At 44.9% G+C, this 26,877-nt stretch overlaps 1 protein-coding gene across 2 annotated transcripts in view; it reads left to right on the top strand.

Moving 5' to 3' along the window:
• The window catches only part of DYM (dymeclin), a 221,218-nt gene extending 203,457 nt beyond the window's left edge, over positions 1-17,761 (top strand). For both annotated transcript variants that reach the window (XM_050912965.1, XM_050912964.1), the window contains one exon: positions 16,823-17,761. In XM_050912965.1, coding sequence (XP_050768922.1) covers positions 16,823-16,972 — 150 coding nt within the window. In that variant the 3' untranslated portion in view covers positions 16,973-17,761. The remainder of the gene's footprint in view (positions 1-16,822) is intronic.
• Positions 17,762-26,877: the final 9,116 nt, after the last annotated feature.

The raw sequence follows: 26,877 nt of genomic DNA, 5'->3' as shown, positions 1-26,877 counted from the left end.
TGATTCTGAGACTAATTCTTCAAACCAAGAAAAATGTAAAAGGGAAAATAAACCCTTCTAAGAGCAAGGGTGAGCAGCAGTGCAAGAGTTTTGCTGTTCCCCAGTGTGTTTCTCCTGTGGTTGTCTTCACTTTGCCGTCACCCGGGTTTAGTCCCTTCACTGCTACGCAGAACTGTAACTGCAGTTATAGCCCCGTACCCAGCCGAGCTGATTAATGTCTCAGCCTTGCCTGTGGCAGCTTGTGGATTGTAATTAACTGCTTCCCATTAAGACAACAGATGAGAATTCATGCAGTTACATGCAGCAGCTTTAGAAGATGGAATAGTGTCCTATAACAACGGTTATTAAAGGGTTTGGGGTTTTTTTTTTTCTTTCTGACCCAGGATTAGGCCATCGGGAAACTATCGCTGTTGTAAAGTTAAGGATTCCTTTGAACCTGAGCAGGAGCAGAGCTGGGGTCTGGGCAGAACAGGAGAAGGTGGAGGGTTAGTTATCAGGATTTTCAAATGCATCATGTGGCCAGGTAATAAGAAAGTTGTTTATTCGTGTTTGTGATTAAAGTTCATAACAAAAAAATAAAAAAACCAAAACCACGGGTTGAAAGAGCTGTTCGACATGTAGCCTGGGAAAGAGCAGCACTGATAGGAGCACAGAATTGGCTGTTCAGCATTTGCTAAGGGTTTCGTTAGCATCCTTTCACCCCCGGTCATAAAAACGAGGAAGGGAGTATGAAGGAAAGTATAACAAATGATAATGAAGAAGCAGCAGTGGTATTCTTGTGGAGGCTGGTTACCTCTTAACTAACAGTTAACATTTGCCTTTTCTCCTGAAATAGAGTGACAGATAAAAATTGCTGTTGTATGAAAATATCCAGGTGTCTAAATACGAATCTTGAGAAATAAATATGTAATTCTTTATGCATCCTGTAGGGAGCAGAAAAATATTTCTGTAATGGACACAAGGGAAGTCCATTGCAACGATCTTCTCCTTCCTTGAATCAGAAGAGTCTGGTTGTGCTCTGCTGGTGACACAGTCAGCATGAGAGAGGCCCTTCAGCATCTTCATTTCATGTCCGGTGAAAGATGCCCCAACCAGTTCTTACCCAGAAGGCGGCTGTTTTGCAGTGATGAGCAGGAACCATCGCTGTTAGGAATATTGTTTTGGAGGAGAAAAAAGTGGTAAGTGGTGGCGTTTTCCTACTGTCACCCAGGATGAGGAATGTTTGCCTTCCTGCTGCCGTTCTCCAGATGGCGGAGCATCCTTGCACAAGGCATTGCCGGCGGTGATAAATGTGGGGCCTGATGTCAGGTGCTCTGCAAACTTTGTGGAGGGGAAGGGTCAGGAGATGACATACAAACTCCAGTCACTAAAAGGAGCGTGGATTGCCAAAAGAGATCAATCAAATATTTCTTTAGGCACAACTGAAGTCTGGTCTTGGCCTTTCATTGCACTGTGAAATAATACCCAACGAGACTGGAAGTGAGCGTAGCAACAGAATCCAATGTTTCCATGTGAGCTCTTGAGAAGCTGCGTTGCCTGTCAATGCATCTACTTTGATTTAGCTGTGCAACTTAAAAATAAAAAATATTCCCTAAATTTAATTTTTCAGTGGCGTATAGAAAGATAGGGTCATTCTCTATAGGAAGGAAGGGCACATGTAGAGACTTTGAGCAGAAGAATTTAAACGTTACAGATTCTAACATGAAACAGTCTATCTTTGTGTATCTGATTGTTTGTCACCAGCTACATTAAATTGGTTGATTTCTTTGGTTTAAGGAAGCTACTACAAGAAAGACATATAAAATATAAGGCAGACAGAAAGCACTGGAGAAATGAGAGGATGGGAAAGCAGTGTGAGACTTTCCAAGTCGCTCCCCACAGTAACAGATCTCTGACACTGGTAAACAACGTTTTGCGTGTGTACGTTTCGCAAAGCTACTTCCATTCTGCTAACCGCTCGCCTGCCGCAGAGTTTGAACTCTGTTAGCCTTCAAGGATGATCCCATTTTTTGAAAGAGAGCACAGAGGAGCTTCCCTGCCCAGAGCTGCAGAGCTTTGCTGGCTTCGCAGCAGCCTGGCAGGAGCCCAGCGCTCATGAGCAGCCCATAACTCCCCGTCCAGTACATCTTACAGGAGGGCTCCGAGCCAGAGCCCATCCCCTATTAACTTAAGAGCTATACATTTGCTCAAGCTAAATAACATTTCCCAAGTTTCCCTCCTCCATACCCTAGAAAGCCACCCTATACTTTTATTACGTTTTTCGCTGTGACTAAATCTGCTTCGCATGTGTTGTGCAGCCTTCCCTTACTTAGTTGCATATGTTGTGAGTCTAATGAAAAGTCCAGTGCCAAATGCAGTGCATGTGCATGACGTGTTGTTTCCAAATATCTTGCAACTTTGGTCAAAGCGAAGTAAAATTACGCTGAAATGCTCTGACTTTTTTTTTTTTTTTCTCTCTCCTCAGTTGAGAGCTATTTCCAACCCATGTGTTCGTTTTCTACTGCAAACCTTCAGTGTAGGCAGGGTAGCTGGAAAGGAAAAAAAGTTGCATTTGAAATGAATTTATTACTTTGATTAAAAAAACCCCCACATTTTTTTTTCTCATTCCATTAAAAAAAAAAGGATTAATCTCTTTTTTTAAAAAAAATATAAAATATTGTGGCAGAGGCCAACAATTTTATCCCAGAAGGTGCAAGATTTGGCGAGTTATGAACAACTGAGTACAAGATAGAGGGAGGAAAAATCATGTAACTAACTTCCAATTATACCGGTCCAATTGCTCTTCCACTTTTAAGGTTTAGCTGTCTTTTCTGAATTAGTCTTTTAAATTAAGTTTCCATAACATGTGGCAGATTGAGAAAAACAGTCCTCAGAAGATTTCTGCCCTGGTTGACAGATGAACTAGATAATGGAGTATAATCTTTTCCATTTTCATGATTTGACACATTTTCACTTCTGTGTGTATGTTTAAATCAAGGAATCAAAATAAATTTGAGTACAGAATATAAATCCCAGACAAAATTAGAGCTTTCATTGCAGCGTTGAGTTAAATGTAAACAGCATGAATGTTATAGATATCTTTTAATTAAATGCATAAATCAGAGAAATGTCTTGAATGTTTACAGCAACTACACCAAGAAGTGAGAATGAGGAAGAAATGTACTTTGTCAGCTGATGGGTGCCTCAACTGCATTCCCATACTGAGTTTAATTTTGTCACAACCTTTGGTACAAGTTGCAATGCTTCTCTCCGGTTGATTTACAGGCTGTTTGTTCCTGCTTAGGATGATTAGTGATGTAGATGGCTTTTTCTTGGCCGAGCAGGGGATTTCTCATGTATATCAGCATCGCTGCTGAGGACTCTGCTGTTAGGATTTAGAGGGCAGCTGGTTTAGGTCGCCGTGCCTTTCCTGTAGCTGTATTTGTTATGTAGTATCAGATGATTGCATTGAATCTTGAATCCGTGTGGATTTAGGCTGGGTTTATGGTTCCTAAGGTTGTAACTCCCAACCCACAATCTGTTGAGCTTGCAAAAAAAGAGTGATTTTTCTTGACCATGTTCTCGTGTTGACTCCTTACCCTGATAAACCCTACTATACTCTCTTCTACCCAACTTTTCTCCTTGCGCTTAATGACCATACTAGCACTTCAGGTAGGTGCTAAGTGTTTTCAGCCACCATGGGCTCTTAGAGCACGGGAGATGAGGAGAGACAGGGAGTGCTGCAGGACATACATTGCATTTCCTCCTTGCATGCTAGCTAGGTAATCTATACTAGTTCTTTGTCACAAAAGATGTTTAAACTATGGGGAGAGCAATCAACCTGTGGCTCGTGAGCTGAGTTCGGCTTGAGGACCGACAGTATAGCGGTGGGGTGAGAACTTCCCAGCTTGATAACGCTGCGGCAGCATCCAGAAGCTCCAGGAGGAAGATTTCCCTTCCTTTGCCGCCACATGTTAGGTATCAAAAACGCCAGCAAGGTTTGGTTTGTACAGATAGGAAACCAGAGGCTTATATCAGATAGCTCACTGAAGGAAGGTCTGCTAGATGGTATGAGCAACTGGCAACTCCAAAATAGAGCAGGAAATTTTGCATCTACGGAGTAGAGTGGGAGAAGAGCACAGCCCTTAAACTTACGTGTAGTCCTTAATGTGAGACCCGTGAGATTCAAGTGGGGCCTGTAGCTCTGAGCTCAGAGTCAGGCAGCAAAACTTTATTTGAATTCCTCGTGCTTATCTGTCCCATCAGGTTTTGCGTCCTCCTGTGCTAAGACCAGCAAAGACTGATTGTTGTCACCAGGGTAAACAATCTTGACCTGAACGCACAGGGAGGAAGGGGGCAGACGTGTTCGATAACAAAGGGACATAATAACATTTATGAATAAATGACTTTTTAAATTCCCAAGCCTGAGGCGGGGTGTTCTCTAGAACAGTTTGATTCATGTCCTAAAGACAGTCTTTAGCAGAGTAGGAGGTCTGAATACAGTTAAGGTCAGTGAAGGCAAACAAATCTGGAAATACTGCATCTAAAGCGTAGTAAAACAGAAAACACAAGTAATTTTCATGCATTATTGAAAGAGCAGCTCACTTGAGGCCCCTTTTCAGATTGAGGTGATTGTTTGCATTCAAAAAAAAGCAGTTTCACTATAGGAGCCACCAGTTTAAAAACTAGCACTCTCCAGGAGGACACCAAGCATACAGATCACTTTTTGGATGCAGTCAGCTCCTGAGTCCCCATACTTAGCTGGTCAAGGAGATGCAGTTGCCCAGCTTCAAGACTCATAAAGATGTCCTCCACCTTGAAGGAATCCTTGTCCTACTCATTAGTAGCTATCCATTTCTCCCTCCTTCACACTACTTGCCTCTATCATTGATAAAGGCTTGTTTCCAGTAGCTAATTTGAACGTGCTATCACAACCTTCATGTCCTTCATGAATAGAATAGAATATAGAATGGAACGAACAACCTAAAAATCCATTTAAGAAAAAGCACCCTGGTTATATGTTGAGGTCAACTTAAACCCCCCTGGCTTGGGTCTGTCTTCACAGGACTCTCAGCATTAGGGTAAATAAAAAAAAAACCAACTGTGAAGTCCACATCCGCAAAATAAAGAGTGTAAACGTCCACATTTGGCACCGATTCCTCGGCTCGCGGTCCCAGCAGAGATAAGGCTGCAGTCTGGCACCGCGTGCTACGGCTGGAGAAGTTTTACTGTCATTTCACGTTTCGCTCCTCAAGACAAATAAATTGGATTTCCTGCATGTAGCGGGGCAGCGCTGCTCATCTCACGGCACGATTTGTCTGTTTGCTGAGGCTTGAAATACTTAAGAAGGGAGTATGTCCGTCGGGGTGTACATTTTCCAGTTCGGGGAGATTAGGGAGCCAAAGGTCTGCAGGCTCAATAGAGGTGTTAGTCAGCATGTCCTGAACCTCAGGCAGATAAGGGTCCACTTCCTAGGCTGGCCTGATCTGAGAGTTAACAGTTGGTGACAGCGAGTCTGTCTCTGTTCTCAAGTCATTGTTATCATTTTTTGTAATATTTACAGGCCTGGCTCTCTCAGATTAAAAAGTACAAAATCAAAAGGAGGTCTTCCTCCACGGGCGCTCGCGGGGAGGGGAAGGATGTTTGGGCTTGGCGTGCCGCCCCGCCGCCGTGCTGGGTGGGAGGGACCGGAGGAGGATGTCGGCTCGGGCTTCGTCTTTGTGGCTGCTGTTATGTAAAAGTCAGACCTCGTAAAACGAGCCGCAAGGAGCCCTCCGCGCGAGGAAATGTGTTGTAAATGTCAGCCTCCGCGAGGCAAATCGAAGGTGTTAAACTCAGCGGGGAGAGGGGTCTCATTTCCCTGGTTGATGCACAAAGCCAAAGTCTAGGCGGTGTTTTGGACCCCTGTACGGTGATAACTGAGAGGAGCTTGGTCCCAGTTGTCCAAAGGAATGTTCTTTTTGGCTTGGTGGGATGTTTTGGATGCTGCTGCAGCATTGCACCAATTTCCAGTGAAAGCATGTCTGGGACCTCATCACTGGAAAAATATGCAAACTGAATCACTCTGCTCTTCTCCTGCCACCTTTTGTGTTGGGGGAATATGTTCTACGCAACTAAATGAGAAAACAAACAACTGTGACATTGTAGTAGCTCTGAATTTGGGTTGAAAGCAACAGGCGGGTGAAAACAGCATTTCGACCTCTCGATCGTCTGCCTCTCTGCTTCAACTGGATAATCCCAAGACTGTATTAGGGCAGCAGAGAGGGCTCATATAGGTAGTTTCCAAGAGGAAAAATCCTTTAACTATGAAATTAGTGTGGTTTATGCTGTCAGCATGCTTCAGTCCCTTCCCATCTTGGATCCTGAAGAGCAGGGAGATCAGCGCTAGAGACTTCCTAGGTGGTCACCAACTCCACCAGCAAGCGCAAGGTGGGACTGCGTCTGTAAAGACGGACGGTGAAATCTCCAGCTCCTTTCCCAGGGTGGGGGAAGAAAAATCTAACCCTGGGCATGACAGTTCCTATGAAAAAGTGAGAAAAGGGTAATATTTACATATTACTGGGTCAGAATTTGTACATTGTCCGGACAGGGTTCTTGAGGCGAGTCCCTCTTGCAGCAAGGCAGAGTGCTTGCTCTGGTGCCTTACCAAAACACAAAAACGTGGGTCATGTTCTTGAAGTTTAATGGTTTCCTTCATTGCCATGCTTGTAGCAAACAACTTGTGCTCATTTTGCGTTGCTGTTTGCATGACGCACACCATGGCAGGAGTTTTATTTGCACAGCCGCTGGGTTTTTGGTGGGAGTAGAAGAGGTCGGGCAGCAGTGAGAGGTTTATCTGGGGTTTCTTTTAGGACGATGGGATGGTGCGTTAGGCTAGGTGGAGCAATCGTCGGTGATCTTATCTGGAGCGCAAAGCATTTCCACGATAAACAACATTCCTCGTATTTTAGATTAGTCTGCTATCAAAATCAGAACAGCTGCTGTGACTTAAACAGCAGCACTCGCTGCTGGAAATCTAAAATATATAGTTGGCTCTAAGATTTGTGTAGAGTAGATTCGCCCTGTCTTTGAGCATATAGCTACACATATTAGTATGCATTCATTATTCAGCAGGATTATTTTCGCCAGACCTTCCATTGTTCATATGCTTCATAGGCCCTTTTAAAACTTTTCAGGTGAGTTTTTCTTTATTGTTAATGTTTAATAAATTATATCAATTAGACCAAAAGCATGCAACTCACTTTTCAGAAAATAAATGGCAGATAGTTGTCTCTGATGTGACAACTGGAATAGTGGTTGGCATTTATTGTATTGTTTTTGTTTTAAAAAAAGGTTGATGAAGGGGACACAGATCTGTAATTTTTATCCAGAAGCTGGAGCAGATTTTGTAGCCCAGATACACGAGTTAATTCTTCTCTGCTGTCTTCACCTAGCAGGCTTCTCTTCTCATCTATGATATCTCCAAGAGGAGACTTTGCCTTTTTCACCCCTATTTTACCCTCCTTTGAGTTCCTCCATGCTGTTGCAAATAATCAAATTGTATGGGAGGGATTCTTTTGATCTTTGGCAAGTCCTGACCCATCAAAAGCCCTTTTTGTTTTATATAAGGGTTTCCCCACTGACCAGGTGATGCTGGGGCTCTGAAGGCACCATGAGCTTTCTCTGGAGGGACCAAGCATCTCAGCTTCTCACAGATCTGCTGGTTGACTGCATAACTGATCCTCCCCTGCCTTCACTTGCTTGCTGAGCTTAATATTTTCTGTCTTTGGCAGAGTGATCCAAACAGTACAGATAAGGATTTAGGACAGCTTAAGTTTTTGCCCAATTCAAGACCTTCAAAGAGCTGATATTTCCCACCCCCCCACCTTGATTTACACAAGATGCAAAAGTGAGTGAGAGGTTCCCAACTGAGTTATTAAAGCCAATTTCTTTGTTTAAAGTTTACGTTTTGCATACTTGAAAGTGGCAGATTTTGAACTGTCTCCTTCATAAAATTCTGGAAAGAAAAAATTCAGCCTTGAATCTGCTTTGTTTGGGGGGAGAATGGTATTTTGCCTTTTGGGAGGTCTTTATAAGGTTGCAGGGTTTAATTCTGAGACTTAGGAAATTCCTGGATGTCCAAGCCCTTCTTTGAGGGTACTACTAAAGCACCATTGATTTAATTGTGAGTTGTAGAAGAGTAAAGTGTCCAAAATCTACTCCTAATCATGTAACCTTTTCTTAGCAACTATACAAATCTTCTGTATAAAGTTGGCAGTGAATGAGTGATTTCTAAACGCATTCCAGTTTTAAGAAACGTGTTTGCTGCAAACATACTGGTTTTCACTGCTGTGTAAAGCTTTGCACGTTATTCTAGAGAAGGATGGGTTGCGAGCTGAAACGCAGGAAGCCAGGGCTTAAACTCATTTACATCTTCCTCAGCACTGGTAAAAATAGGGTCTGCTGTTATGAAATGTGCATTTTCTGCAAATCCCGTGGTAGGACAACTTAAAAATCCACTTCATATCGATAAAAGTTTTCTGAGTTGATAGGTTCATCCCCATTTGTGCAGCGGTGCCCTTTAATGCTACTGAGAAATGGGTCCAGGGATTATTCTGGTTTTCAGGCTTTAATTCCCTAAATTCAAAAGCACACAAAGGATTTTACTTATTTATCTGAGTAGTCGCTGTGTGTACGTAACAGGATCATGAATGCTCGAGCGAGGTCAGGCACTAGAACCATTTTTGTGAGTTGGGCCAGTAGCTTTCTTCATTCCACGTGTTTAAATCTTTTCTTGGTTAGTTTTATTTCAGTTTTAAAAACATTCCTCATTTTTACCTGTCATCATTTTGAGGTGATTCGTTTTTTGCTCAGATCCCATGCCTATGTTCTTTCTTCTAAAAAGCCTCTGTATTTTCAAAGAACTATTGTTCTTTCAGGTTAAGCCCTGAAGCGGATGAAAGTTCTATTTTTTTGTTGATGGTACCTCATCTACACATCGTGCCTTCATACTCAAGCTTAAAGTGTAATTACATAGATTGGTCTCTAGTCCTTTTTTTTCTTATTATTTGGCAAAACCAGCATATATTGTATTTTCTGCAGTGTTGCAAACGTCGCTGTAATGTTCCTGTTGCAGTTCCCTCTCTCTCTGGTCTGGCAGCAAGTCCCAGCTCTGTCTGGCTCCTGGCTGTTGAGCTGTCATCTTGGAAATGTTCTGAAAAGACGTGTATCCATCTAGACAACACGGTATCCAGAACAATCCTGACATGGCAAGCAAATTGTAATTATAACTGTAAATCCTTGAATTGTGACTGTATACACGTTATGTAGAGGTTGACAATGTTATGTAGAGGTTGATGATGCTTAACAGCGCATAATATGTGAGTCTTGCTTTAGTCTTTCATCATCTTCTTAATCTTTTCTTCCCATTCTGAAATTTCTCCAGGTAGACGCGGTATCCGCGAAGCTGAGCAGGGATCCCCTTGTTTTCTCAAACTAACCACTTCAGGGATTTTCTCTGGATCAGCTCTTCAGGTGGCACGTTTTCAGCCAGGTTTGCTGAAGAAGCTGCTGACCAGTGGTCCAATTTATTTACTGTCCTGTCTAGAAGTAGCCCGGAGTCAGATGTTTCTGAGGTGGGTACCCAGGGCAGCCTGAAGTGGGTACCTGGCCTCATCCTAAACTCAAATTTATGCTTTTATACAGTGCTTTTGGAGTTTGTACAGATTAACGACTCGGTAAGCAGACGAAAATAATTTCTATGGCACGATTTGGAGCTGTTGACATTTATCAGCAATATTTCCTAGCTGTAAGAAAAAGAAAGAAGTGTGTATGTATGTGCATCCCCGACTCTCTAGAAGGACTTGAAAGCTGTCAGTGTTTGCCAGCCTATCCTAGAAAGAAATGCAATCCTTTTCTTTTTAGCAATGTGATACTCCGCAAAGCTTTGCGCCCTGGCAGGGTTACTGCAAATACTTCACTTCTTTAAATCATTGTTTCTTTACCAATAAACATCTAGGCACAGCTGTTTGGTTGATTTTTCCAAAACTGACCTGGCTTCTCAGTACTCTATAAAAAAAAACTATAATTGCTGAACTCTCACTAGAGGCACGCCTGCTTCTCTGGTGGCAGTTCAGATCTTGCAGCACAAATTGGCTGTTCGCTCCCTGAGCATTTATTTTCATGTAGCTGTAGTGGTGCAAACCTTTACTCTGAGCGATCTGAAAACGGAAATCGCACATCAGTGATCCTAACTTGCTAAAAGAGTTGTCTCTCTATAGATAAACTTCCCTGCCCTTCTGGACCGGGAAGATTGTATCTCGTTAGATGAGTATGGGTTACTTACTGAATTTTACTCCCTGGGAAAAACGTTGTTTTCTACTACAGCTCGTGTGATTGCTTAAACTGGGGATATTTAGCCCGTGCATAGGTTGTTTTGAACCTCTTCTTATCATCTTGAGTTTTCTATTTCTTTTTCAAAACCTCCTGACACGCTTCGAGCCACTGTTTTCTTCTCCGTCTTTGAATTTGCACCTATTCCTTACACAGATCTTTGAACAAGATGTGCAGCTCGTGCTTAGTCTAGCAGATTTCCTGTTTGCTTCCTTCATCTCCCCACCATCATCTTCTGCTGGGCTGTCTGTGCTTCAAGCCCGCGAAGGAGACAAAGATGATATCGGGCAGGTGTGGTGTAGCCTATACAGATATTTCACCAAAGCCACATAGACTTTCTGTCTTCAGTCTAAAAGAAGCACTGTAACGAAATGCAGAGAGAACCAGAGAAAGGTGAAATAGCGTTATCTCCCCGGAAGAATTAAATGATTGCAAAAAATTCAATCTATCACTATCTTAGAAGAAGTACTGAGAAATTTTCTTCCATAAATTGTGCTCTGTCAAAGCACTTAAATGCTTATATTTATATAAAAATGAAGTATATCAATGTTTACATATGTGCATGTATATCTGTACCGTGAACAGTGTACCAGGCATGACTGTTGAGTTGTTTTCAAGATCACGAGCCATCGATTTGACTCGGATTAGGATTTTGGGGACCAGATCTCAAAGTGGCGTTGTGGATTTTGCAGACCAGTGTAAATGTTCTTCCCCAGCCCAAACTCCTTCCGGGTTGGTATGTTTGGTGCAAGGCATGTTGTAGGACTAAACCTTGCTGGGGTAAATATTCGTTACGGCATCTGTAATGAAGACTTGATATGGTGCTGAATCTGAGCTCTTTATTTTTTATTTTTCTTTGCCAGTTTATATATATATTGCTAATAAGGTCCAATCCTGCAGATGCTCCCCAGGCAGTACTACTATATTTAGCCGAAGCAATATGAAACACATAATTTGCCAGCATGTCAATAGGTTACCAAACAAGACTCATGGTAAGCTTTTCAAACGCACACAAATCCCATTTTCAGAAAGACAGTGAAGCTTCAGATTGATGGAAAGTTAATGTGAATTTGATTCTCGAATGTGTTCCGACTCCTTTGGAAATGGTACTTTTCTCCTAAACTAGTCACATGCTTTTGAAAACACTGACTTGCCTTGGATTGCTGTTTCAGAAACCAGTGTTTCTAACCGAGGACTCGAGGAAAAAAGGATTCTCCAGTTTTATGTTAATCCAGTTGTTTGATTTCTTTCTTTTCCACAGCGACTGCCCCGTTTCTTTGATGAGGGCTGCTTTTCATCCAGTCAAGCATCTAGATCACTGAACAAGCAAAGACATAGCTTCACTCCGTCGCTCTTAAAGCAGCTCCATCTGCCCTTGTTTATGTTATCTGAGTGGAGATCATCCACTGACATGACACTGCAGCCTAACAGCAGCTCCGACGGTTCATTTGTGAAAGGAAGGGGATTTTTTATTTAATGTATGGCTCAAGTCTTCTAGCTCAAATGCCACTGAGTTGCCTGGAGCCGTGCCAGGTGCTGTTGGCTGGCCGTGATGCTATCTTCCTAATCGTTAACTGCGAAAAAAAAAAAACCAAAACCCCAACAAACCCCGATGTTGTTGAACTTTTGCGGTAGGGGAGTTATTGCAGTTCAGTTCTGCATCTGTTCATCGGACTTCCTGTGGTTTTTCATCGAATCATATGATTGACAGCGCAGACAGTCTGCAAAGTTCTTGGTCTGTCTAGTTTGTACCCTCGTCCCAACCACTAAATCTGACTTCTGCTTTGTCTGGCAGAAGAAAACAAGATAGGGTGCTGTGGTAGGTTGATTCACCAGAGCTGATAAGTGGTGTCTGTATTTAAATTGTGCAGTTCAAATCCTAGTGTTACCTCCAGCTCTGAAGTTTTCAAGTACTGTCTCAGGTTGGGGTTGTCTCTCCTCTGGTAATGACTGGAGAGAAATGCAACTAATGGCTCCGCTGGACCCGTTTATGCCAGGGCAATGAGTTCAAAAACTTAAATAGCGAAGCCAACGGGTAACGAAGTACTTGTACATCTTTCGACACCGTCCAGCTGAACGAATAGGGCTGTGAAGGAAAAAAAGGGATGATTTATCCCATGCCAAGACTTTTCCTCTATTATTAAGACTACCATTTAAGATGCCTTAGAGTGGTCCCTCTTTTCAGAAAGTGCTAAAAATCAGGTTCATTTGGGTGTCACCAGCTGGGGAGCAAATGTCTTTCCAGGATTAAGTTGGACGCAACAGCAGCAAAGCAGACGAAAATGGTTTTCTACATTCCTGCTTTGACGTGCCACTTTGGGAATTTTGTTAACCGTGATAAAACCCTCACCAGCGCTGGCTGGGGTGTTTTCTGGGAGTGCCCTGAGACTCCTGTGACCTGGTTGTTTTACAGCTCTCCTGAAACATTCATTTGGTGTCATCTCCTGTCTGTCTGCAGCACGTGGTGAAGGCTCCTGATCAGTCATTTGGAAGCAGAGCGTGCAGGAGATAAACGGCACAGAGCTGAATTTAAACATCCCTTGAACTATCACCCATCAAAAGTCCTAAAGCTTTATGGCATCGGTCAATCTTTTTATGTGGTGTTTAACCCTTGCTGTTATAAATTGTTTTAAAGTCAGTCTGATAAGTCAGAAACTTTTTGAGGTGACTTAAATCTGATGATTTTGAATGTTAACAAATTTTGTGTTCAGTGAATACCCTAGTAATGAAACAGTATGGGTAGTTTTTTATCCTAACAGTGGATGACTGCCATGCTGGTAAATCTTGCAAGATAGACACTGGTGCAGTTCCCTCCATGCTGAGCCTCTAGGATTTCTTGTTGTTAATGAATGAGAAAGCATGGCCATCACACAGCCATGGATCAGTGCAGTCATCTAAAGAAGCTGGGTTTGAATTACTGACCTGGAAGTCAAATTCTCCATGTCTCGTTAGCAGTGCATTGAGCTATCCTGAGTCCGCTGTTCGGGTGGACCACCAAAAATCCATCACTTCTGCCGTTACTTACCTTCTTTTTATAAAGGTACATTTGAAATTGTGTGTATGTAATGGCAATGTGTATTATATCTCTCCTTAAAAATCTCGTTATCCTTGTCTACATTTCCAAGATAAACCGGCAGACTGTTCAAGGCATATGTTGAGTGTGAGAGGGTCCAGGCTGATTGCAGTGAGTTATAGTCTTTAATCTGAAATTGATTATTAAATTGCTACAGTACGATCACAATAGATGGCAACATTGATCAGTCTGAAGAAGGGCTTAATAATAAAATCGATGCATGACTGTTATTGCCTGAAAATACGAATGCTAGCTGATTTATTTTATGCTGTCCTTCCAGCTGAGAGATAATGGGATAGTAAGAGCTGAGCATCTCAGATGTAGCTATTGGAATTTCTAATACAATTTTACCTACTGTTTTAAAGCTAAAGATGTTTGTTAAGCTGCGTGAGAGTCCTGAATGGTCCCAGACTACTGCCATGAGTGTTTGCAAATCCAGTAGCTATAATCTGTGACCTTGAAGGTGAAAAAAGTTATCTGTCTTTAATTCAACTGAAATTAGCATCTTCAATCACTTTTTTCCCCCTTCCCTCCCAAAAGGACTACTACAGGCTGCAGTACTGGCGTGCAGCCACCTTTGGGGTGAAGAACGACAGCTGTGTAAGGGCTTTTCTCTGCTAGGAAATGTTGCAGTGGTTTAATCATGAGGTTTAACCATTCATTCTGCTGATGCGATGCTGAACTGAACATGTTCCTGTCTACACTGACCACAAGTCAGGAAGCATTTAGGAGGGAAGTGGGGAAGATTACACTGAGGATAAGCAGAGTAGAAGATCAGTTTTTAAAAAAAAAAAAAATAATTAAAATCTACATGAGGGCTTGATTGGAGTGAGGCTTAACCTACCAAAAGAATCGTGGTGTCCTGAGAGGAGGGATGGGGCGGCAGAGGGGGAAGGCAGGCACAGCTTGAGGACTTGGAGCCGAGATGGGAAAGGATAGAGGATGTTAATGCAAAGGAGGATCTCGCAGGGCTGATGAGAAAAAAGAAATCTTGGGCAAGTATAAAATAGAAAGATATGCTAAAGAGAGACCATGAAGGTGCAGTGGAAGGGAGTTGGGGATGGGAGACTAGAAGACAGGATATTAGAGCTGGGGGTGAGTATAGGTGCAAGACACTTAAGAGTGAGGCAACTAAATTATGTGGAAGATTAAACAGGCTGGTCAAAACAGACTTGGGGAGAGAGGTTGTAGAGAGGTGATAGAAAATGGTTTAGGGGCACAAAAGGGCTATGGGAGAGCTGCTCTACCACAAACTGCATGTCTGACGCAGGAAATGAAACTTGCTGATGTACCTTTGAGGTTCTGGGCTTTGAACTCAACAGGAGTTAGATGCGGAAGTGCCTTTAACAACCTTATCTTTTAGCTGCCTTAGTTCCTTAAACAGAGATGATACTGCTGGAAACAATACTGCCCTCCTTCCCTCCCTGATTGTTACAAGGATGAGCTCCCCACATGTTCCAAAGTCATCAAGTACAATATTGACAGCCACACCGATGGGCAAAATGGTTCCTGCCAAGCTAAATATTGGCATCCAGCTAAGTAGAGCTGTGGTGAAGGGCCTGACCCCAACATAAGCCAAACCGCAGCAGCTCCGGAACGTTGGAGCATGCTGGAAGGTGACACCGTCGTCTTCATCAATGGAGGAGATGGCACGTTGTCACCCAAGGCTGTGGTTGAGTGAAGCCGAAAAAGCTGTCCATGGAGACGTGTAGGAGATGGCACGTTGTCACCTGTGGTTGAATGAAGCTGTCCACGGAGACATCTTCCTCGTAAAGCATAACGCAGGTGGCACCTTTGTGGCTTGGTGTAATTGTATGCTCAGTATTTGCACCAAACTGCTGTAGCGACAGCAGCAACACGAGGAAGGAGTAGAATAGTTTCCGTGTTTTCTGACTCCAAGAATACAAATAACCTGGGTGTGTAAAAGTTAAATAAATAACTCTGAAAGCCAAGTGGCCAAGAAGTGCCCCTTCAAAGGAGACTGTTCCAGCCAGAAGGGTCTTGCACCCTAATGCAAGGGAAGAGGACACTGGGAGCTCAAGAAGGACGATAGGATATCCCTTCATTATTAATGGGCAAAGAGGCTTCTTAGCCATTGCCGTGCTTGTTCTGATCATGTCACACCATAGAGTTTATTCTTAGTCTTAGCCACAGCCTTATAAATAATAAAATGGGTCATGTTTTATCTTACCCCAGTGATCATTGTAATGCGGCTTTTATCTGAGACTCTGCCAAGCTCTTGACACAGGCAACATTTAGAAGTAGATAAAGTGATTGAAGAGCACAGTACAAAAGTAGGCTCAGCTCTTCCCCAAAACACACGCTTACCGAGAGCGAACGCAGTGGGTTTGCAGTGTACACGCTGCTTTGGAAGGGAAGAAATGAGAGAAAACTGGAAAATTGAGGATTCAGTGTGTCTATCCAGTTAGGATGGGCTGGGCTAGCACATCTGATGCGTGTTAATTCTGGAAGTGCTTTGCTTAAAGCTGGTATTGAAAAACGGGGCTTTTTTGGAAATGATATTGTCTAGCCTGTAATTTCCAGGAGGGGGAGATATCTGCATGGATGGGCAATAAGGTCTACGTGCACAGGTCTTGTAGTTACAGCCTTAGAAGCTGAAGTGGGATAGATGCGTGACGCGTTGCAGTTGAGGAGCTTGCAGGGTTTTGCACTCCAATTGCCACAGCGATGCCATTAGTGTGCTCCTCGGCAACGGGGAAGCCAAGGCACAGAGGTAATGACCTACCCAAAACCGCAGAAGAACCTGTAGCAAAACTGGAAGTGGCCTCCTGGACCCCAGGAGCCCACCCACGGAGCCTAGACACACTGCCCACCGTGCTTCCTGGAGGAAGAGCATTTCTTTCCTGGAAACTTGTACATACATAAAGTTTTTGAGACTTAGGTGGAAAAAGTCAGTTTGCCGTAATACTGGGTTCCTGAAAACATGTCACAGACTGTGTTTATTCTTGCAGCCTTTCCAAAGGATTGTACTGCTAAGGAGCTGAGTACAATTAATAGCAAAATGCTTTTTAGGGAAAACTGCAATAAACAGGTCTGTCCGTGCGCAAGCAAGGCGGCTTTTGTGGGGCTGCTAAAAATGAGTGTTCCTCAAGACCTTTGTGTTTTGTAAAGGATTCACATGTTTAGTCTTTGTTAACAGGCAAATTGAGTGTGACCAACAGTAAAAGGGTTGTATACAATATGCCAATGTAGCATTCAGTTCAAAGAAGAAATTATGAATGATCTCTTTATCCCGTAAATATTTTCCTTCGGGTCTAATGGTTCAGTTCCTTCCATTATTTTTTTCAGCAGACCTCTTTCTTCAGTGTTTATGTGGGCTGCGTGTTTGCAAACAGACATGCAAAACTTCCCTCAGCGGACTTTGGTTTCTTGTTGCAGAAGTTCCCCGAGCTGAAGTTCAAGTACGTGGAGGAGGAGCAGCCCGAGGAGTTCTTCATCCCCTACGTTTGGTCCTTGGTCTACAACTCCGCCGTGGCCCTGTACTGGAACCCGCACGACATCCAGCTCTTCACTATGGACTCCGGCTGAAGGAGATGCCCCAGCCAAGCCAACTCAACTCCGTCTTCTTACAGAAAACGAAACTCCGCACCGCGTGTTAATACATAACCCCTTCCAGTGTGCACCCTCTGACCCCAAAGCTTACGGAGAATGAAGCTTGCCGCTAGTGTACAGTCCAGCGTCGACGTTTTGGAAGCAGATTGCCACCGACACGCTGGCAGCAGACTGTGGTGTGAGGAACTGACGGCTTGTAGGCAACCTTGTATTTATAGTCCTATAACCTAGAGCTTGTTTGATGAAAATGAGGCCTTACACATGGGGTATGATGTCACTACCAACCACAAACCTGATTGTTCTTTTAACTTAACGGGGTAAATGAGGAAAGAGACTGCGGACTTTGATTTGGAAGCAGCCTTTGTATTTTCGTTTCTTTCAGGCGAGGCAGCTTCGTTGGGTGAAGCTTTCTATGGTCTGTTGGATTCTGCCGTGGGTTGCTCATTACCTAATCCCATGCTTTCGCTCACAGCCCTTCATTTTGGTGGCACTGTCAAGGCTGCAGTCGTTTAATTGGTGTCTACACTGTCATCCGAGTGAACTAAGCAAGCAGCATATTATTCAGATTAGCTCCCAGGCAGATTCAAAACACTTGATTTAGATGTCAAAATGTTTGTGGGAGGATTTTCAATAGCAAGTCTTTTTTTGTTGTTGTTTGACTGGCAAATACTCTATAGAGGGCTAGAAACACCAGCTTTCAGAGTCAGGTCCCTTACAGACTTGTTTTACTGTGCTTCTGTGCAAAAGTTGTTCCTGGAAATTGAACGGGGGGGGGGGGTGGTGTGGTGGGAAATCTCCAAAGAAAATAGTTATAAGATTGTAAAATAGACCAGTGTCCTGTACAACTGTGTGTAATGGTGACAGTGTGTCGTGGGGATCCTTGGCAAAGTTCTGTGTTGAAAATCCCCCGTTTGCTATTAAAGGTTTTATGGCAGAAGTATAAACTTATCTGAATGTAGAATACTTCTCTTTTTTGTTGTTTTAAAGTGTCCTTTCCTGATTTACCTGTTTCTGCAGTTGGAAGAACAAAAGAAGTGGCTTGACCTGATTTGGAAAGAACATCTCATTTTTCAAAATGAGGCTCATTTCTTCTCTGGGGAGGCTCCTGACGGTGCCCGCTGCACATGCGTGCAGACACTTCTAATCCCACATGCTGCTGTGTGGAGGACTGTCACCAGTCCATTGCATGCCGAAACATAAATATCAAGGAATTAGTTCCTAAACATACATGGCAACCCCCGTATTCACTGCCTGCTCCAGCATGTTCTGTTCAGTGACCTGAAGAATGGGGTGCATTTGCTTTCAGACAGTCCTTCGAGTGGCTTTAAATAGAATTTCTTGCACCCTTTTCTTTTTTTCCCCCCCCGAAGGATGCGCTAGGATTGTACTTTCCTTTTATCTGCTTATTTAGAGGTGGAAGTCCATTTGAGTCCTACACAAATGGAAATGCTGGCTTAAAAAAAAAAAAAAAAAAAGAGCTTTCCAAATTTATTTAAATATAGCTACAAAGCGCCATATACAGCCCAAGAGCATTTAGGACTTTAAAATGGCAGAAGCTTTTGAGAAAAGGCAATAGTAAGACTGGAGATACAGTTTTTCTTAGGAAAATAGGAGAAATGAATGAACCATGACTGAGCTGCACATAAGTTTATGCTGTGTTTTGGATTTATGGTTGTTTGTTTTTTTTTTTTGTCTTTGAGCGAACGTCAAAGGGGAATGACTCTTCTTGGTTGCTGTAGTGATTTGTAATTTTGTCTTTATTAAAAGACTTAAGAGTGTTTGTGAGTCAGCAGGGCTGCCCAGCCTTCGGAAAGGTCAGTCTGAAGATGCACTTTTAAACTGTGGATTCTGAAGCTACTGGGATGGCTCAGTTTTCATCTGTCTTAACCGCCCGTGAGCACTTGAACCTGCCCCGAGGTGAGCACCCTCCACCCCGCTGCCTGCAGCAGAAGTGGAGCGCTTCATGAAAGAGGGCTCAGCCAGAGCAGCTGCTTATCAGCCGGGTGTCAAACTGGAGAGAACCTGATTTTTCTTTGAAAGGGCTTTTTATAAAGAGAAGGGTACATAAAGCAGCAATCTGATAGAATAGGTCAAACCAGCTGCTGAATCAATGTAGGCGTCGCACAGTAAATTATTTCTCGCTGTCCTCTTGTTGTGATGACATTGAATTGAAGTACAGAAGGAACAGGTTTGTTCCGATCGCATAATTTCCTTGTGCATTTAATTAATATGCAATGCTCCCAGGGCCCAGCTGGAGTTACAATCCAAAGCCGAAACAGCAGAGCCAGACCAAGATTTATGCTGAAATCCATGCGAGCCCCGTTGGCTCTTCCAAGAGTTGGAGCATTATGTGGGTCTGGCAGTGTCCTGATGCCTGCAGTCTGGCGTGGTCGCAAATACTCTGTTTTCCTTCAGATCTGTAAAGTGTCACCTTAGGGATCCTTTTCATTACTTTGTGTGAAAGATTTATTATGCGTAATAAAAAAAAAATTTTAAAACAGTAAATACAGGGTGTAGTTGTATTTGTTTTACGTGATAGCTGCCACGTGGTGACGTTCGGCCAGCGGGTCTTGGTGTGGTCATCAGACCTAACGTGCACGAGGTTTTATAACATTCTCCATGACGGGCAGTAAAAAGAACATTATTTATTGTATTAAGTAGATGGTTGTTTAAATCTGTGCTTGGTGAAAGAAGGGACACGGCGTGCTGCAATGTCGTGCTGAATCCCACCTAACGGAGGGCTCTTGCCAGCTCAACTTCTACGGTCACAATAGGTACAGCCTGGAGGAGGCACTGGGAACATGCAGTTGTTGGGGGGAGCAGAGGAGAGGGACAGGATTGTTCCCTTCAGACCAGACCAGACCAGACGTGATGGGTTGCTGCACCCTCAGTTGCTCTTTCCTGTTGTTCCGGCCACACCATTTAGGCAGATGGTGTCTCCCTGGTTTTGGGGGGTTGGGTTGGGTGTTGTACCGGGCTCTTAGCCTTAATGTGCCCATATTGTTGCTCTGAGTGCTGATCACTGGTGACACCATCTGCTTAGGCGACTTGAGTAGCGTTAGAGAGGGAAGTCCATTGCGTCAGGGTTGGGGAGGAGAAGGGAGGTCTGCTCTGTCCTCACTCAGAGGACCATCCCTTCCATGAGTCTCCTCGGGGTTTGAAGCTTTTGGGAGAACAGGCAGGAAACCAAGTTGCTGTGTAAGTTGTTAGGGAAGCGGAGGTTGTGCATGTGAAGCCTGATGCACGTGTCCCTGATGAGGGAGAAGTTGCCCTTCCTCACTTAATTGAGAGGAAACTCTGATCTCGCTATGAAAACGAGGTGATGGGTTGGAAGCTACAAGTGAGTCGGGCGTCATTCACTTTGGCAAAAGTAGTCCAAAAACCTTCCAGATTTCATGGCATTTCTTGACCCTACTAGCCTAAAACCGAAGAGTATTAGGCAAGTTACAGGAAAAAAACCCAAACTGTTTTCTACGTGCCTGCTAGATTGTTGATCTACCAGTTAAACAGGAAAGGAAGAAGCAAACAACCCCCCTCGCTTCTTTGGAAACTCTAAAGCTTTTTGTACAACCTTTTCTACTGGGCGGTTCGGTTTTATTCTTGCGTACGTTGTCTAATTCAGCCAACCAAAGGTCAAATGCCATCTTATATTTAGTTGACCCCAGGCTCTCTCCTCATTGATTGGGCTCAGCCTGCGAAAACCCTGGCTTCTGTGCTTGAAGACCGGGAGTTTTCTGTACGATTGCACTTCTATAATCGCCTGACCACCGTAAATCCTTTCCGGTCTTCGCCCATTAGCAGGGCTTTGGCCACTTTACCTAGCTAGCTTTAAAAATTTGTACCATTGGTACCCATAATACTGCAAAATTCAGGGTCCCAGCTGCTTTTGTGTTTGGTTTGTTGTTAGTTTGGTTTCGGGGGAGTTATAATAATTATTCTCTATTATTATAACAGACTCTACTAACTCACAACTAGCAATGTTTAAGGTAACGGCTGCGCATCTGATGGATAGCAACACAGAACAGCCTCGATGGAGTTAGCGGATTCAGAGGAAGGAAATGTTTACTCAGTTGTGTCTCATACCTGTACATAGTTGTGGTCTCTCCCTCTCCACCCCAAGCCCAGATCGGGGTGCTAAGCTCTGGATCAGGGCACTACTCTTGCTACAACTGTTCAGTTCGGGGAGCTTTTGCTGGTACTGAAAGTTGCATGAAGGTTTTTACCTTTGAGGTTTCTCCAGCCAATGTTATTGGGTTAAATCCTGTATCAAGCACATACCCGCACCCAAAAGGTACCAAAAGGGCTCTTTTCCCTTTAATTACACGACAGATAATCCATAAAATTGTCTTCAGCAGCATGACACAGACCCAATCATTTTTAACATTTCTGGCAGTCAAATGTCATTTGTCATTTAAAGGGGAGGAAAATATCTGTCCGCTCCCTTGGCAAGCTGCGGTCAGCTGGTTAGACAGGAGCGATGTTCTCCTCGGCTCCACCAGAGGTGGCCTCTAGATCCATCTGCTGGATCCATCCAGACTGCTCCATCTTGACCATTAAGAGCTGGCTGGAGGCAGCCAGTTGGGTTTAGTGCCAAAGAGCTCTTAGCAGCAAATTTGTTCGGGGCGTCCTGAGCGCTTGGACGATGAAGCATCAGCTCCTGGACATCTTCTAGCAGAAGCCGTGGTGGCCGCGAGCTCTCAGTACAGTGCAGATATCCCTTGAGACTAAATTCTGCGGGGAAGGATGTCCTGGATGTCACAAGATTGGTTGTCTGGGTTGTGCTGGATGGGGCTGGCAATTATTTTGGGCTTGGCTAGACGGCTGACTTTTAACTCAAAGAATTACTCATTCATGGTGCCTTTGCACAGTTCGTTCATGACATTCAGATTCAGCAGCAGGGCTCTGGGGGCAGCAGCGTGCGGATGGGTTCAGGGAAAGGATCATGAAAGCATGGAGTTTGCCTGTTTTTTCCCTTTCAGGAAAGCAGCCTGTTGGCAGGACGTCCCCAGGCTGCTGTGGCATCACCGAGAGACGCTGCCCGAGTGCCCCGGGGCAGTCCTCCTTGTGCATGAGACATCAACGCACGTCACCAGCATCATTCATTACGCTGATAACAGTTCTGTTATCGGAAGGTAATGATATTTCAAAGACAAAAGGGCAACTCTTACAACCTCAGTTGACCGGGACAGCAGAGCTGTACTTCCTGCTGTGACTTTGGGTACAACAACTCATTAGGAGCCGGGCAGGGAGATGCTATGGGCCGTGGAGGCAATGATTTAAGGTAATCATGGAAATGGCTGCACGATTGCATGAGCTGGGGTCTCAAAAGCCGCAACACACGAGCTACATCCCTCCTTTGCGTGTCCCTGACTACAGATTTTGGCATCCCTTCACTGGGAAGACCTGGGACCACTCTGGAGTAACAGTGTTGTAAATACTTTGCTCTTTGAGAGTAGTTAACCCTGAACTGCAAGGCTCCAGCTGAGATGACAGCACGAAAAGCTTGTAAGCGTTTAATCATAGATGCTAGGTTATTGCTGGATGGATGCTTTTCATATGTTAGGGCTATGCTGCGTTCTTGCAAATGAATTACTTCAAGTAGCCATGTTTAATATTGAAGGTGCTGCTACCACCCACGGATTGTGCCAGCACTTACATGTACTCAGATAAATGAAAATGTCACTATCGGTGAATCCCTCCAAATCACAAATGAACTACACCGCTGAGCTGCCAAACTGGGACAATTTGAATGAGAGATTTAAAGAAGAGAGAGATTTTTTTTTTTTTTTAATGCTGCTGAAGCGCACGGCATAATCCTTCATCATCACTTTAAAAACTGTCTTAAAATTAATCCAAAATGAATATGTCTTCGCAGACGTGATGAAATGTTCAGCTGTACATAAAATTTTTGCCAGCTGTCTTGGCAAACTAAATGGCAGACTTCAGTCTTCCTTATAGTCACGTTGTGCTGCTGAAAACCTTAAATCCAATGGCACCGGGAGAAAATTGGAGATCTTCGAGTATCCGGAGAGCTGCTACAGAGCGGTGACAAACTCAAGTGACGTCCCCAGTGATGCTATCCCGGCCCTTCCTCCTATTTATGAAACGACGAAACACATGCTTTTCAAAGAGCAAAGCAGCTTATTAAAAACTGGCAATTTAAACTAGGAACAGCTGTCCTCGCTCTGCCGCTTCTATTTTCGTCCCTGAAGCCATCGTCAGGGTCCGTCCCCTCTCCTGGCACAGCGCCTGCATCCCAGTCTGCAGTGCCCCCACCGTGAATCCTGCCCAGCGCGGGTGCTCAGGGGACGGGGGACCTGGGGTGCTCAGTCCCATCAGAGCTGGCTGTCCCTATTGAAGGACTGTATCAACCAGAGAATAACGGGAATAAACCATCCAGGGACAAAACTGGATCTGGAAATTCAAATTCCTCTTCCAAACCAGGTGCTTGGGGACCGCCGGTGGCCTCTTCCGATGGGGTCTGGGTCAGCAAAACCAGTGGGGAAAGAGGGACTGCACCTGGGATGGCGGCCCTGGGTGGGAAAGGCACCTCACTGGGGAAACGGGGAGTAAATGGTGGGCAAAGAATCGGTCACTGGGAATTGCCTAAAAATGTGGGGGTTTTGCCAATACAGCCTTGCGGGTTGTTTTGTCGCTCAGGCTGTTCCTACAGGGGGGAAAACCCACCTTCATTCCTTGAGATGGGATATTCAGTATCCGGTATATTTACGTGGCTGAGCTTCAGATTAAATGTTCTGCTTCGTGCCTTGTGTCTTGTACATGTCTCTGCAGCGCTGAGCAGTGGAGCGGAGAGAAGCAACAGAGCCATTTTCACTCTGAAACGAAGCTCTTTGTGATGGCTCCAGAAAAAGACCCTCAACCTCCCCCCAAGAAAAAGCAGCTTTGGCGTCTGCAATCTTGCAAGTTTCTCCCAGCTGAAATACGAAGTGAAAATTAAATTTAAATTCTTTTCTTTCTCCTAAATCAAATCTCACAGGCGCCAATTGCCCTTTAAAAGGTCAACCTTTTAGCCCACAAAATACGTAATCAATACGTTATTGACCTAAACAATAGCTGTAAACTTTAGGCTGCCTTTATCTCCTCGCTTGGCTTCTCCTTCCTAACAGAGCACATTTGGGCCGGGGAAGTGGCAGCTCCTGATGAAGGTGGCATGGAGAGAGCTCATAAAGCCCCACATCCGCAGCGGTCCCGGAGGAACACGAGCATCGCCAGCACCACAGGAGGCGGGATTGCCTCTTTTCTTTCTTTCGTTGTCTTTCTTGCTTTGGTTTCCTGGAGGACACGTTAGCAGTTTCAGAGGCCACTTGCACGTCTTACAGAACCATTGCTGTAGGACCAAAGACATTGAGTTTAACAAACGTTCTCCCAGCTGCCTGAGTCTGGCCAGTTTTGGACTGGAAACCGTTTCTGGTGGTGCAGCTAGTCTGGTCAGGAGGTGGATTTGCAGCATGTCCATCCCTAACATAGACCCAGAAGACGTTTGCCAGTAGCACTTCTTTCACTCATCACAGCGTTGTGTTTCTCTGTTCAATTAGCTGTGCTGCACGGGACGTACAACCACACCAGAGCCACACCGGCATACGTCAGCAGCAAGACCAAGGGGCCCGTGTCCAGGTCACCGTGGCCACCAGGACCAAGGGTGGCCTCGAGAGGATGGAGGTGATGCTCTCCTTTACCAGGGAAGAAGGGGGCAGAGTTTGGCCCGTGACTCCCCGCAGCAGGGAAGAAGGTAGGAGGCTGGAGCATGGGGACGGATGGGTTGATGCCACATTTGAGGGTACCAACTTCCCCGCTGGTGTGTGCTGGAGACAGACGGCAGAGGCCCTTCTTGACTGTTGGGGAAGAAACAGCCATTTTCAAGCAATACCTTCCTGCTCGTTGTCACTGACTCTGTGCAGCCAAAGGAAAGTCCAGGGAGTAGACGGAGGAGCAGTGCTAGAGAATAAACCAGAAACCGTGGTCCTGACCCAAATTGCTAATAATTAGGAAGAAAATACACTGATTGGGAAGGGACTGAGCCTAGACAGGCAGTTTGGATGTAGATGTAGGTGTAGATGCAGATGTAGATGTAGATGTAGATGTAGATGTAGATGTAGATGTAGATGTAAATGTAAATGTAGATGTATAGTATGTACATATATATGTCAAAATGGCACATCATTATTATCTATTCTGTCGTTATCTATAAAATGACTCCCTTTCATGGTACCACCCTATCTGTTGAAGGGCCATGAGTGGAGGCACACTGCTGGTTGGGTTTGGGTGGGTGCCCTATAGTACACTACATATATAAAGAGGCAATGGGTGAGTAATGACTACAGGTAGCATCTCAGCTGCAGTTGGGGCAAGATTTTTAGGGGATGCCAGGCTTTTCCCAGGCTGGTTTCAGCCAGCCCAGCCATGCTGGCCGCCACGCTGGGGCTTCGGGAGGGTGGCAGGAGGGTGCCGGGGAGCAGGAGCCACGGGCGGCGAGGCAGTGCGCCCCGTGTAATGAGGCTGCCGATGACGGATTTACCTCATCTATTACCTTGTGCGGCACGTATGTTTATGTTGTGGCTACAAGCATTAAACGAGGGCAGATTAGTTGTGTTTGTGCAGCTGCCAAGCTCGCTGTTGTGACATTTCCATCTGCCTCGCTGTTGTATAACCCTCTGCTCCCACTGAAATCAAGAGCAAGGAAGAAATCCCTTCCTTCCCCACTCCTCACATCGGGGCTGGCAGGGCAGCTTATCCCCCAGCCCTCAGTTTCCAAGTCCCAAAGCCTTCCCTCCAACCTAGACCTGACATCCCGTGTCTTGTCCTGTGGCCTTGGGCTGCTCTGCAGCCAACGGAGAGCAAAAACCCTGTTTGCACTGATGTATTTCAGCATCACAACTGGCTCTGATAAGCTTTGAGGGGCTGACAGTCATCTTCAGGTGAAAACTATTTAGGACCTGGTCCTGGGAAGCCCTTATTTTCACCTCTCTGGTGTGCACCAGCAGCAGCTATCAGCAAAGGCAGCAGCCGTCCGTGCCATGGCAGACCCTTACCCTACCTTACCCCCCAAAAAAGGTAGAATAGGATGGAGAGCATCTCTGAAACGTCCCAAATCATGGCCTGCAGAGATTTACTGGCAATGGCTGGTGGACCCAGGGCTTTTTCTTCAGCTCTCCACGGTCTGGGGCTTGGATCTGGGACTCATGAAGCTGGGAAATGTGGCCAAGAAATCCTAGCAGTGCCTCCGTCCCCCATCATGGACCATAAGGACCAGAAGTTGCCCAGTGAATTCTCTTGATTTAAGAGACTCAGAAGAGGATTTGGCACCCTGCACTCCCAGGAGAAGGCGAGATGGAGAGGGGTTAGGCTTAGGACAGGCGGATAGGGGTCAGGATTTTTAATGATGCCTTTGCAGCGCTGCCCTTTCAAGTATTAAGAGTGTCTTTGCTTACTAGCTTTCTCCTACCTCAACAGTCACCTTTGGGACGGCAAGTTGGTGGCGTGAGTGTGGGAGATGATGAAAGACGGGGAGGTGAAGAAACTTGTACTGAACATATTGTTGGCTCTTGGCCTGAGACGCTGGGCTCGCTCAAGGTCTTGCCAAGATCGTTTTCACTGGGAGGATACGCTGATGATGACAGCCAGGTATTTCTTTGATGCAATTCTGTGTATTAATCGGGAAAGTACGTAAAGTCCCGTTTCCCCGAACACCGCAGGACCAAGTAGGCTGCAACAGCCTTGAGCCCAAGCCCGAGCCTGCCTGGAGCCACTCCTGCACGCCCCGTGTGCCTCCCCGCTCCCTCGCTTTGCGTTGCATTTCTCCAGATCCCTTTCTGGTACCTCCCTGGCACTTTGCTGGCTTTCTCTTTGCTTTCTCATCCCTC

Source organism: Gymnogyps californianus, chromosome Z, assembly GCF_018139145.2.
Source record: "Gymnogyps californianus isolate 813 chromosome Z, ASM1813914v2, whole genome shotgun sequence".
NCBI classification, from domain to species: domain Eukaryota; kingdom Metazoa; phylum Chordata; class Aves; order Accipitriformes; family Cathartidae; genus Gymnogyps; species Gymnogyps californianus.
Note: the sequence above shows the minus strand (reverse complement) of the source record. Positions and strands in the feature narration are given on the sequence as shown.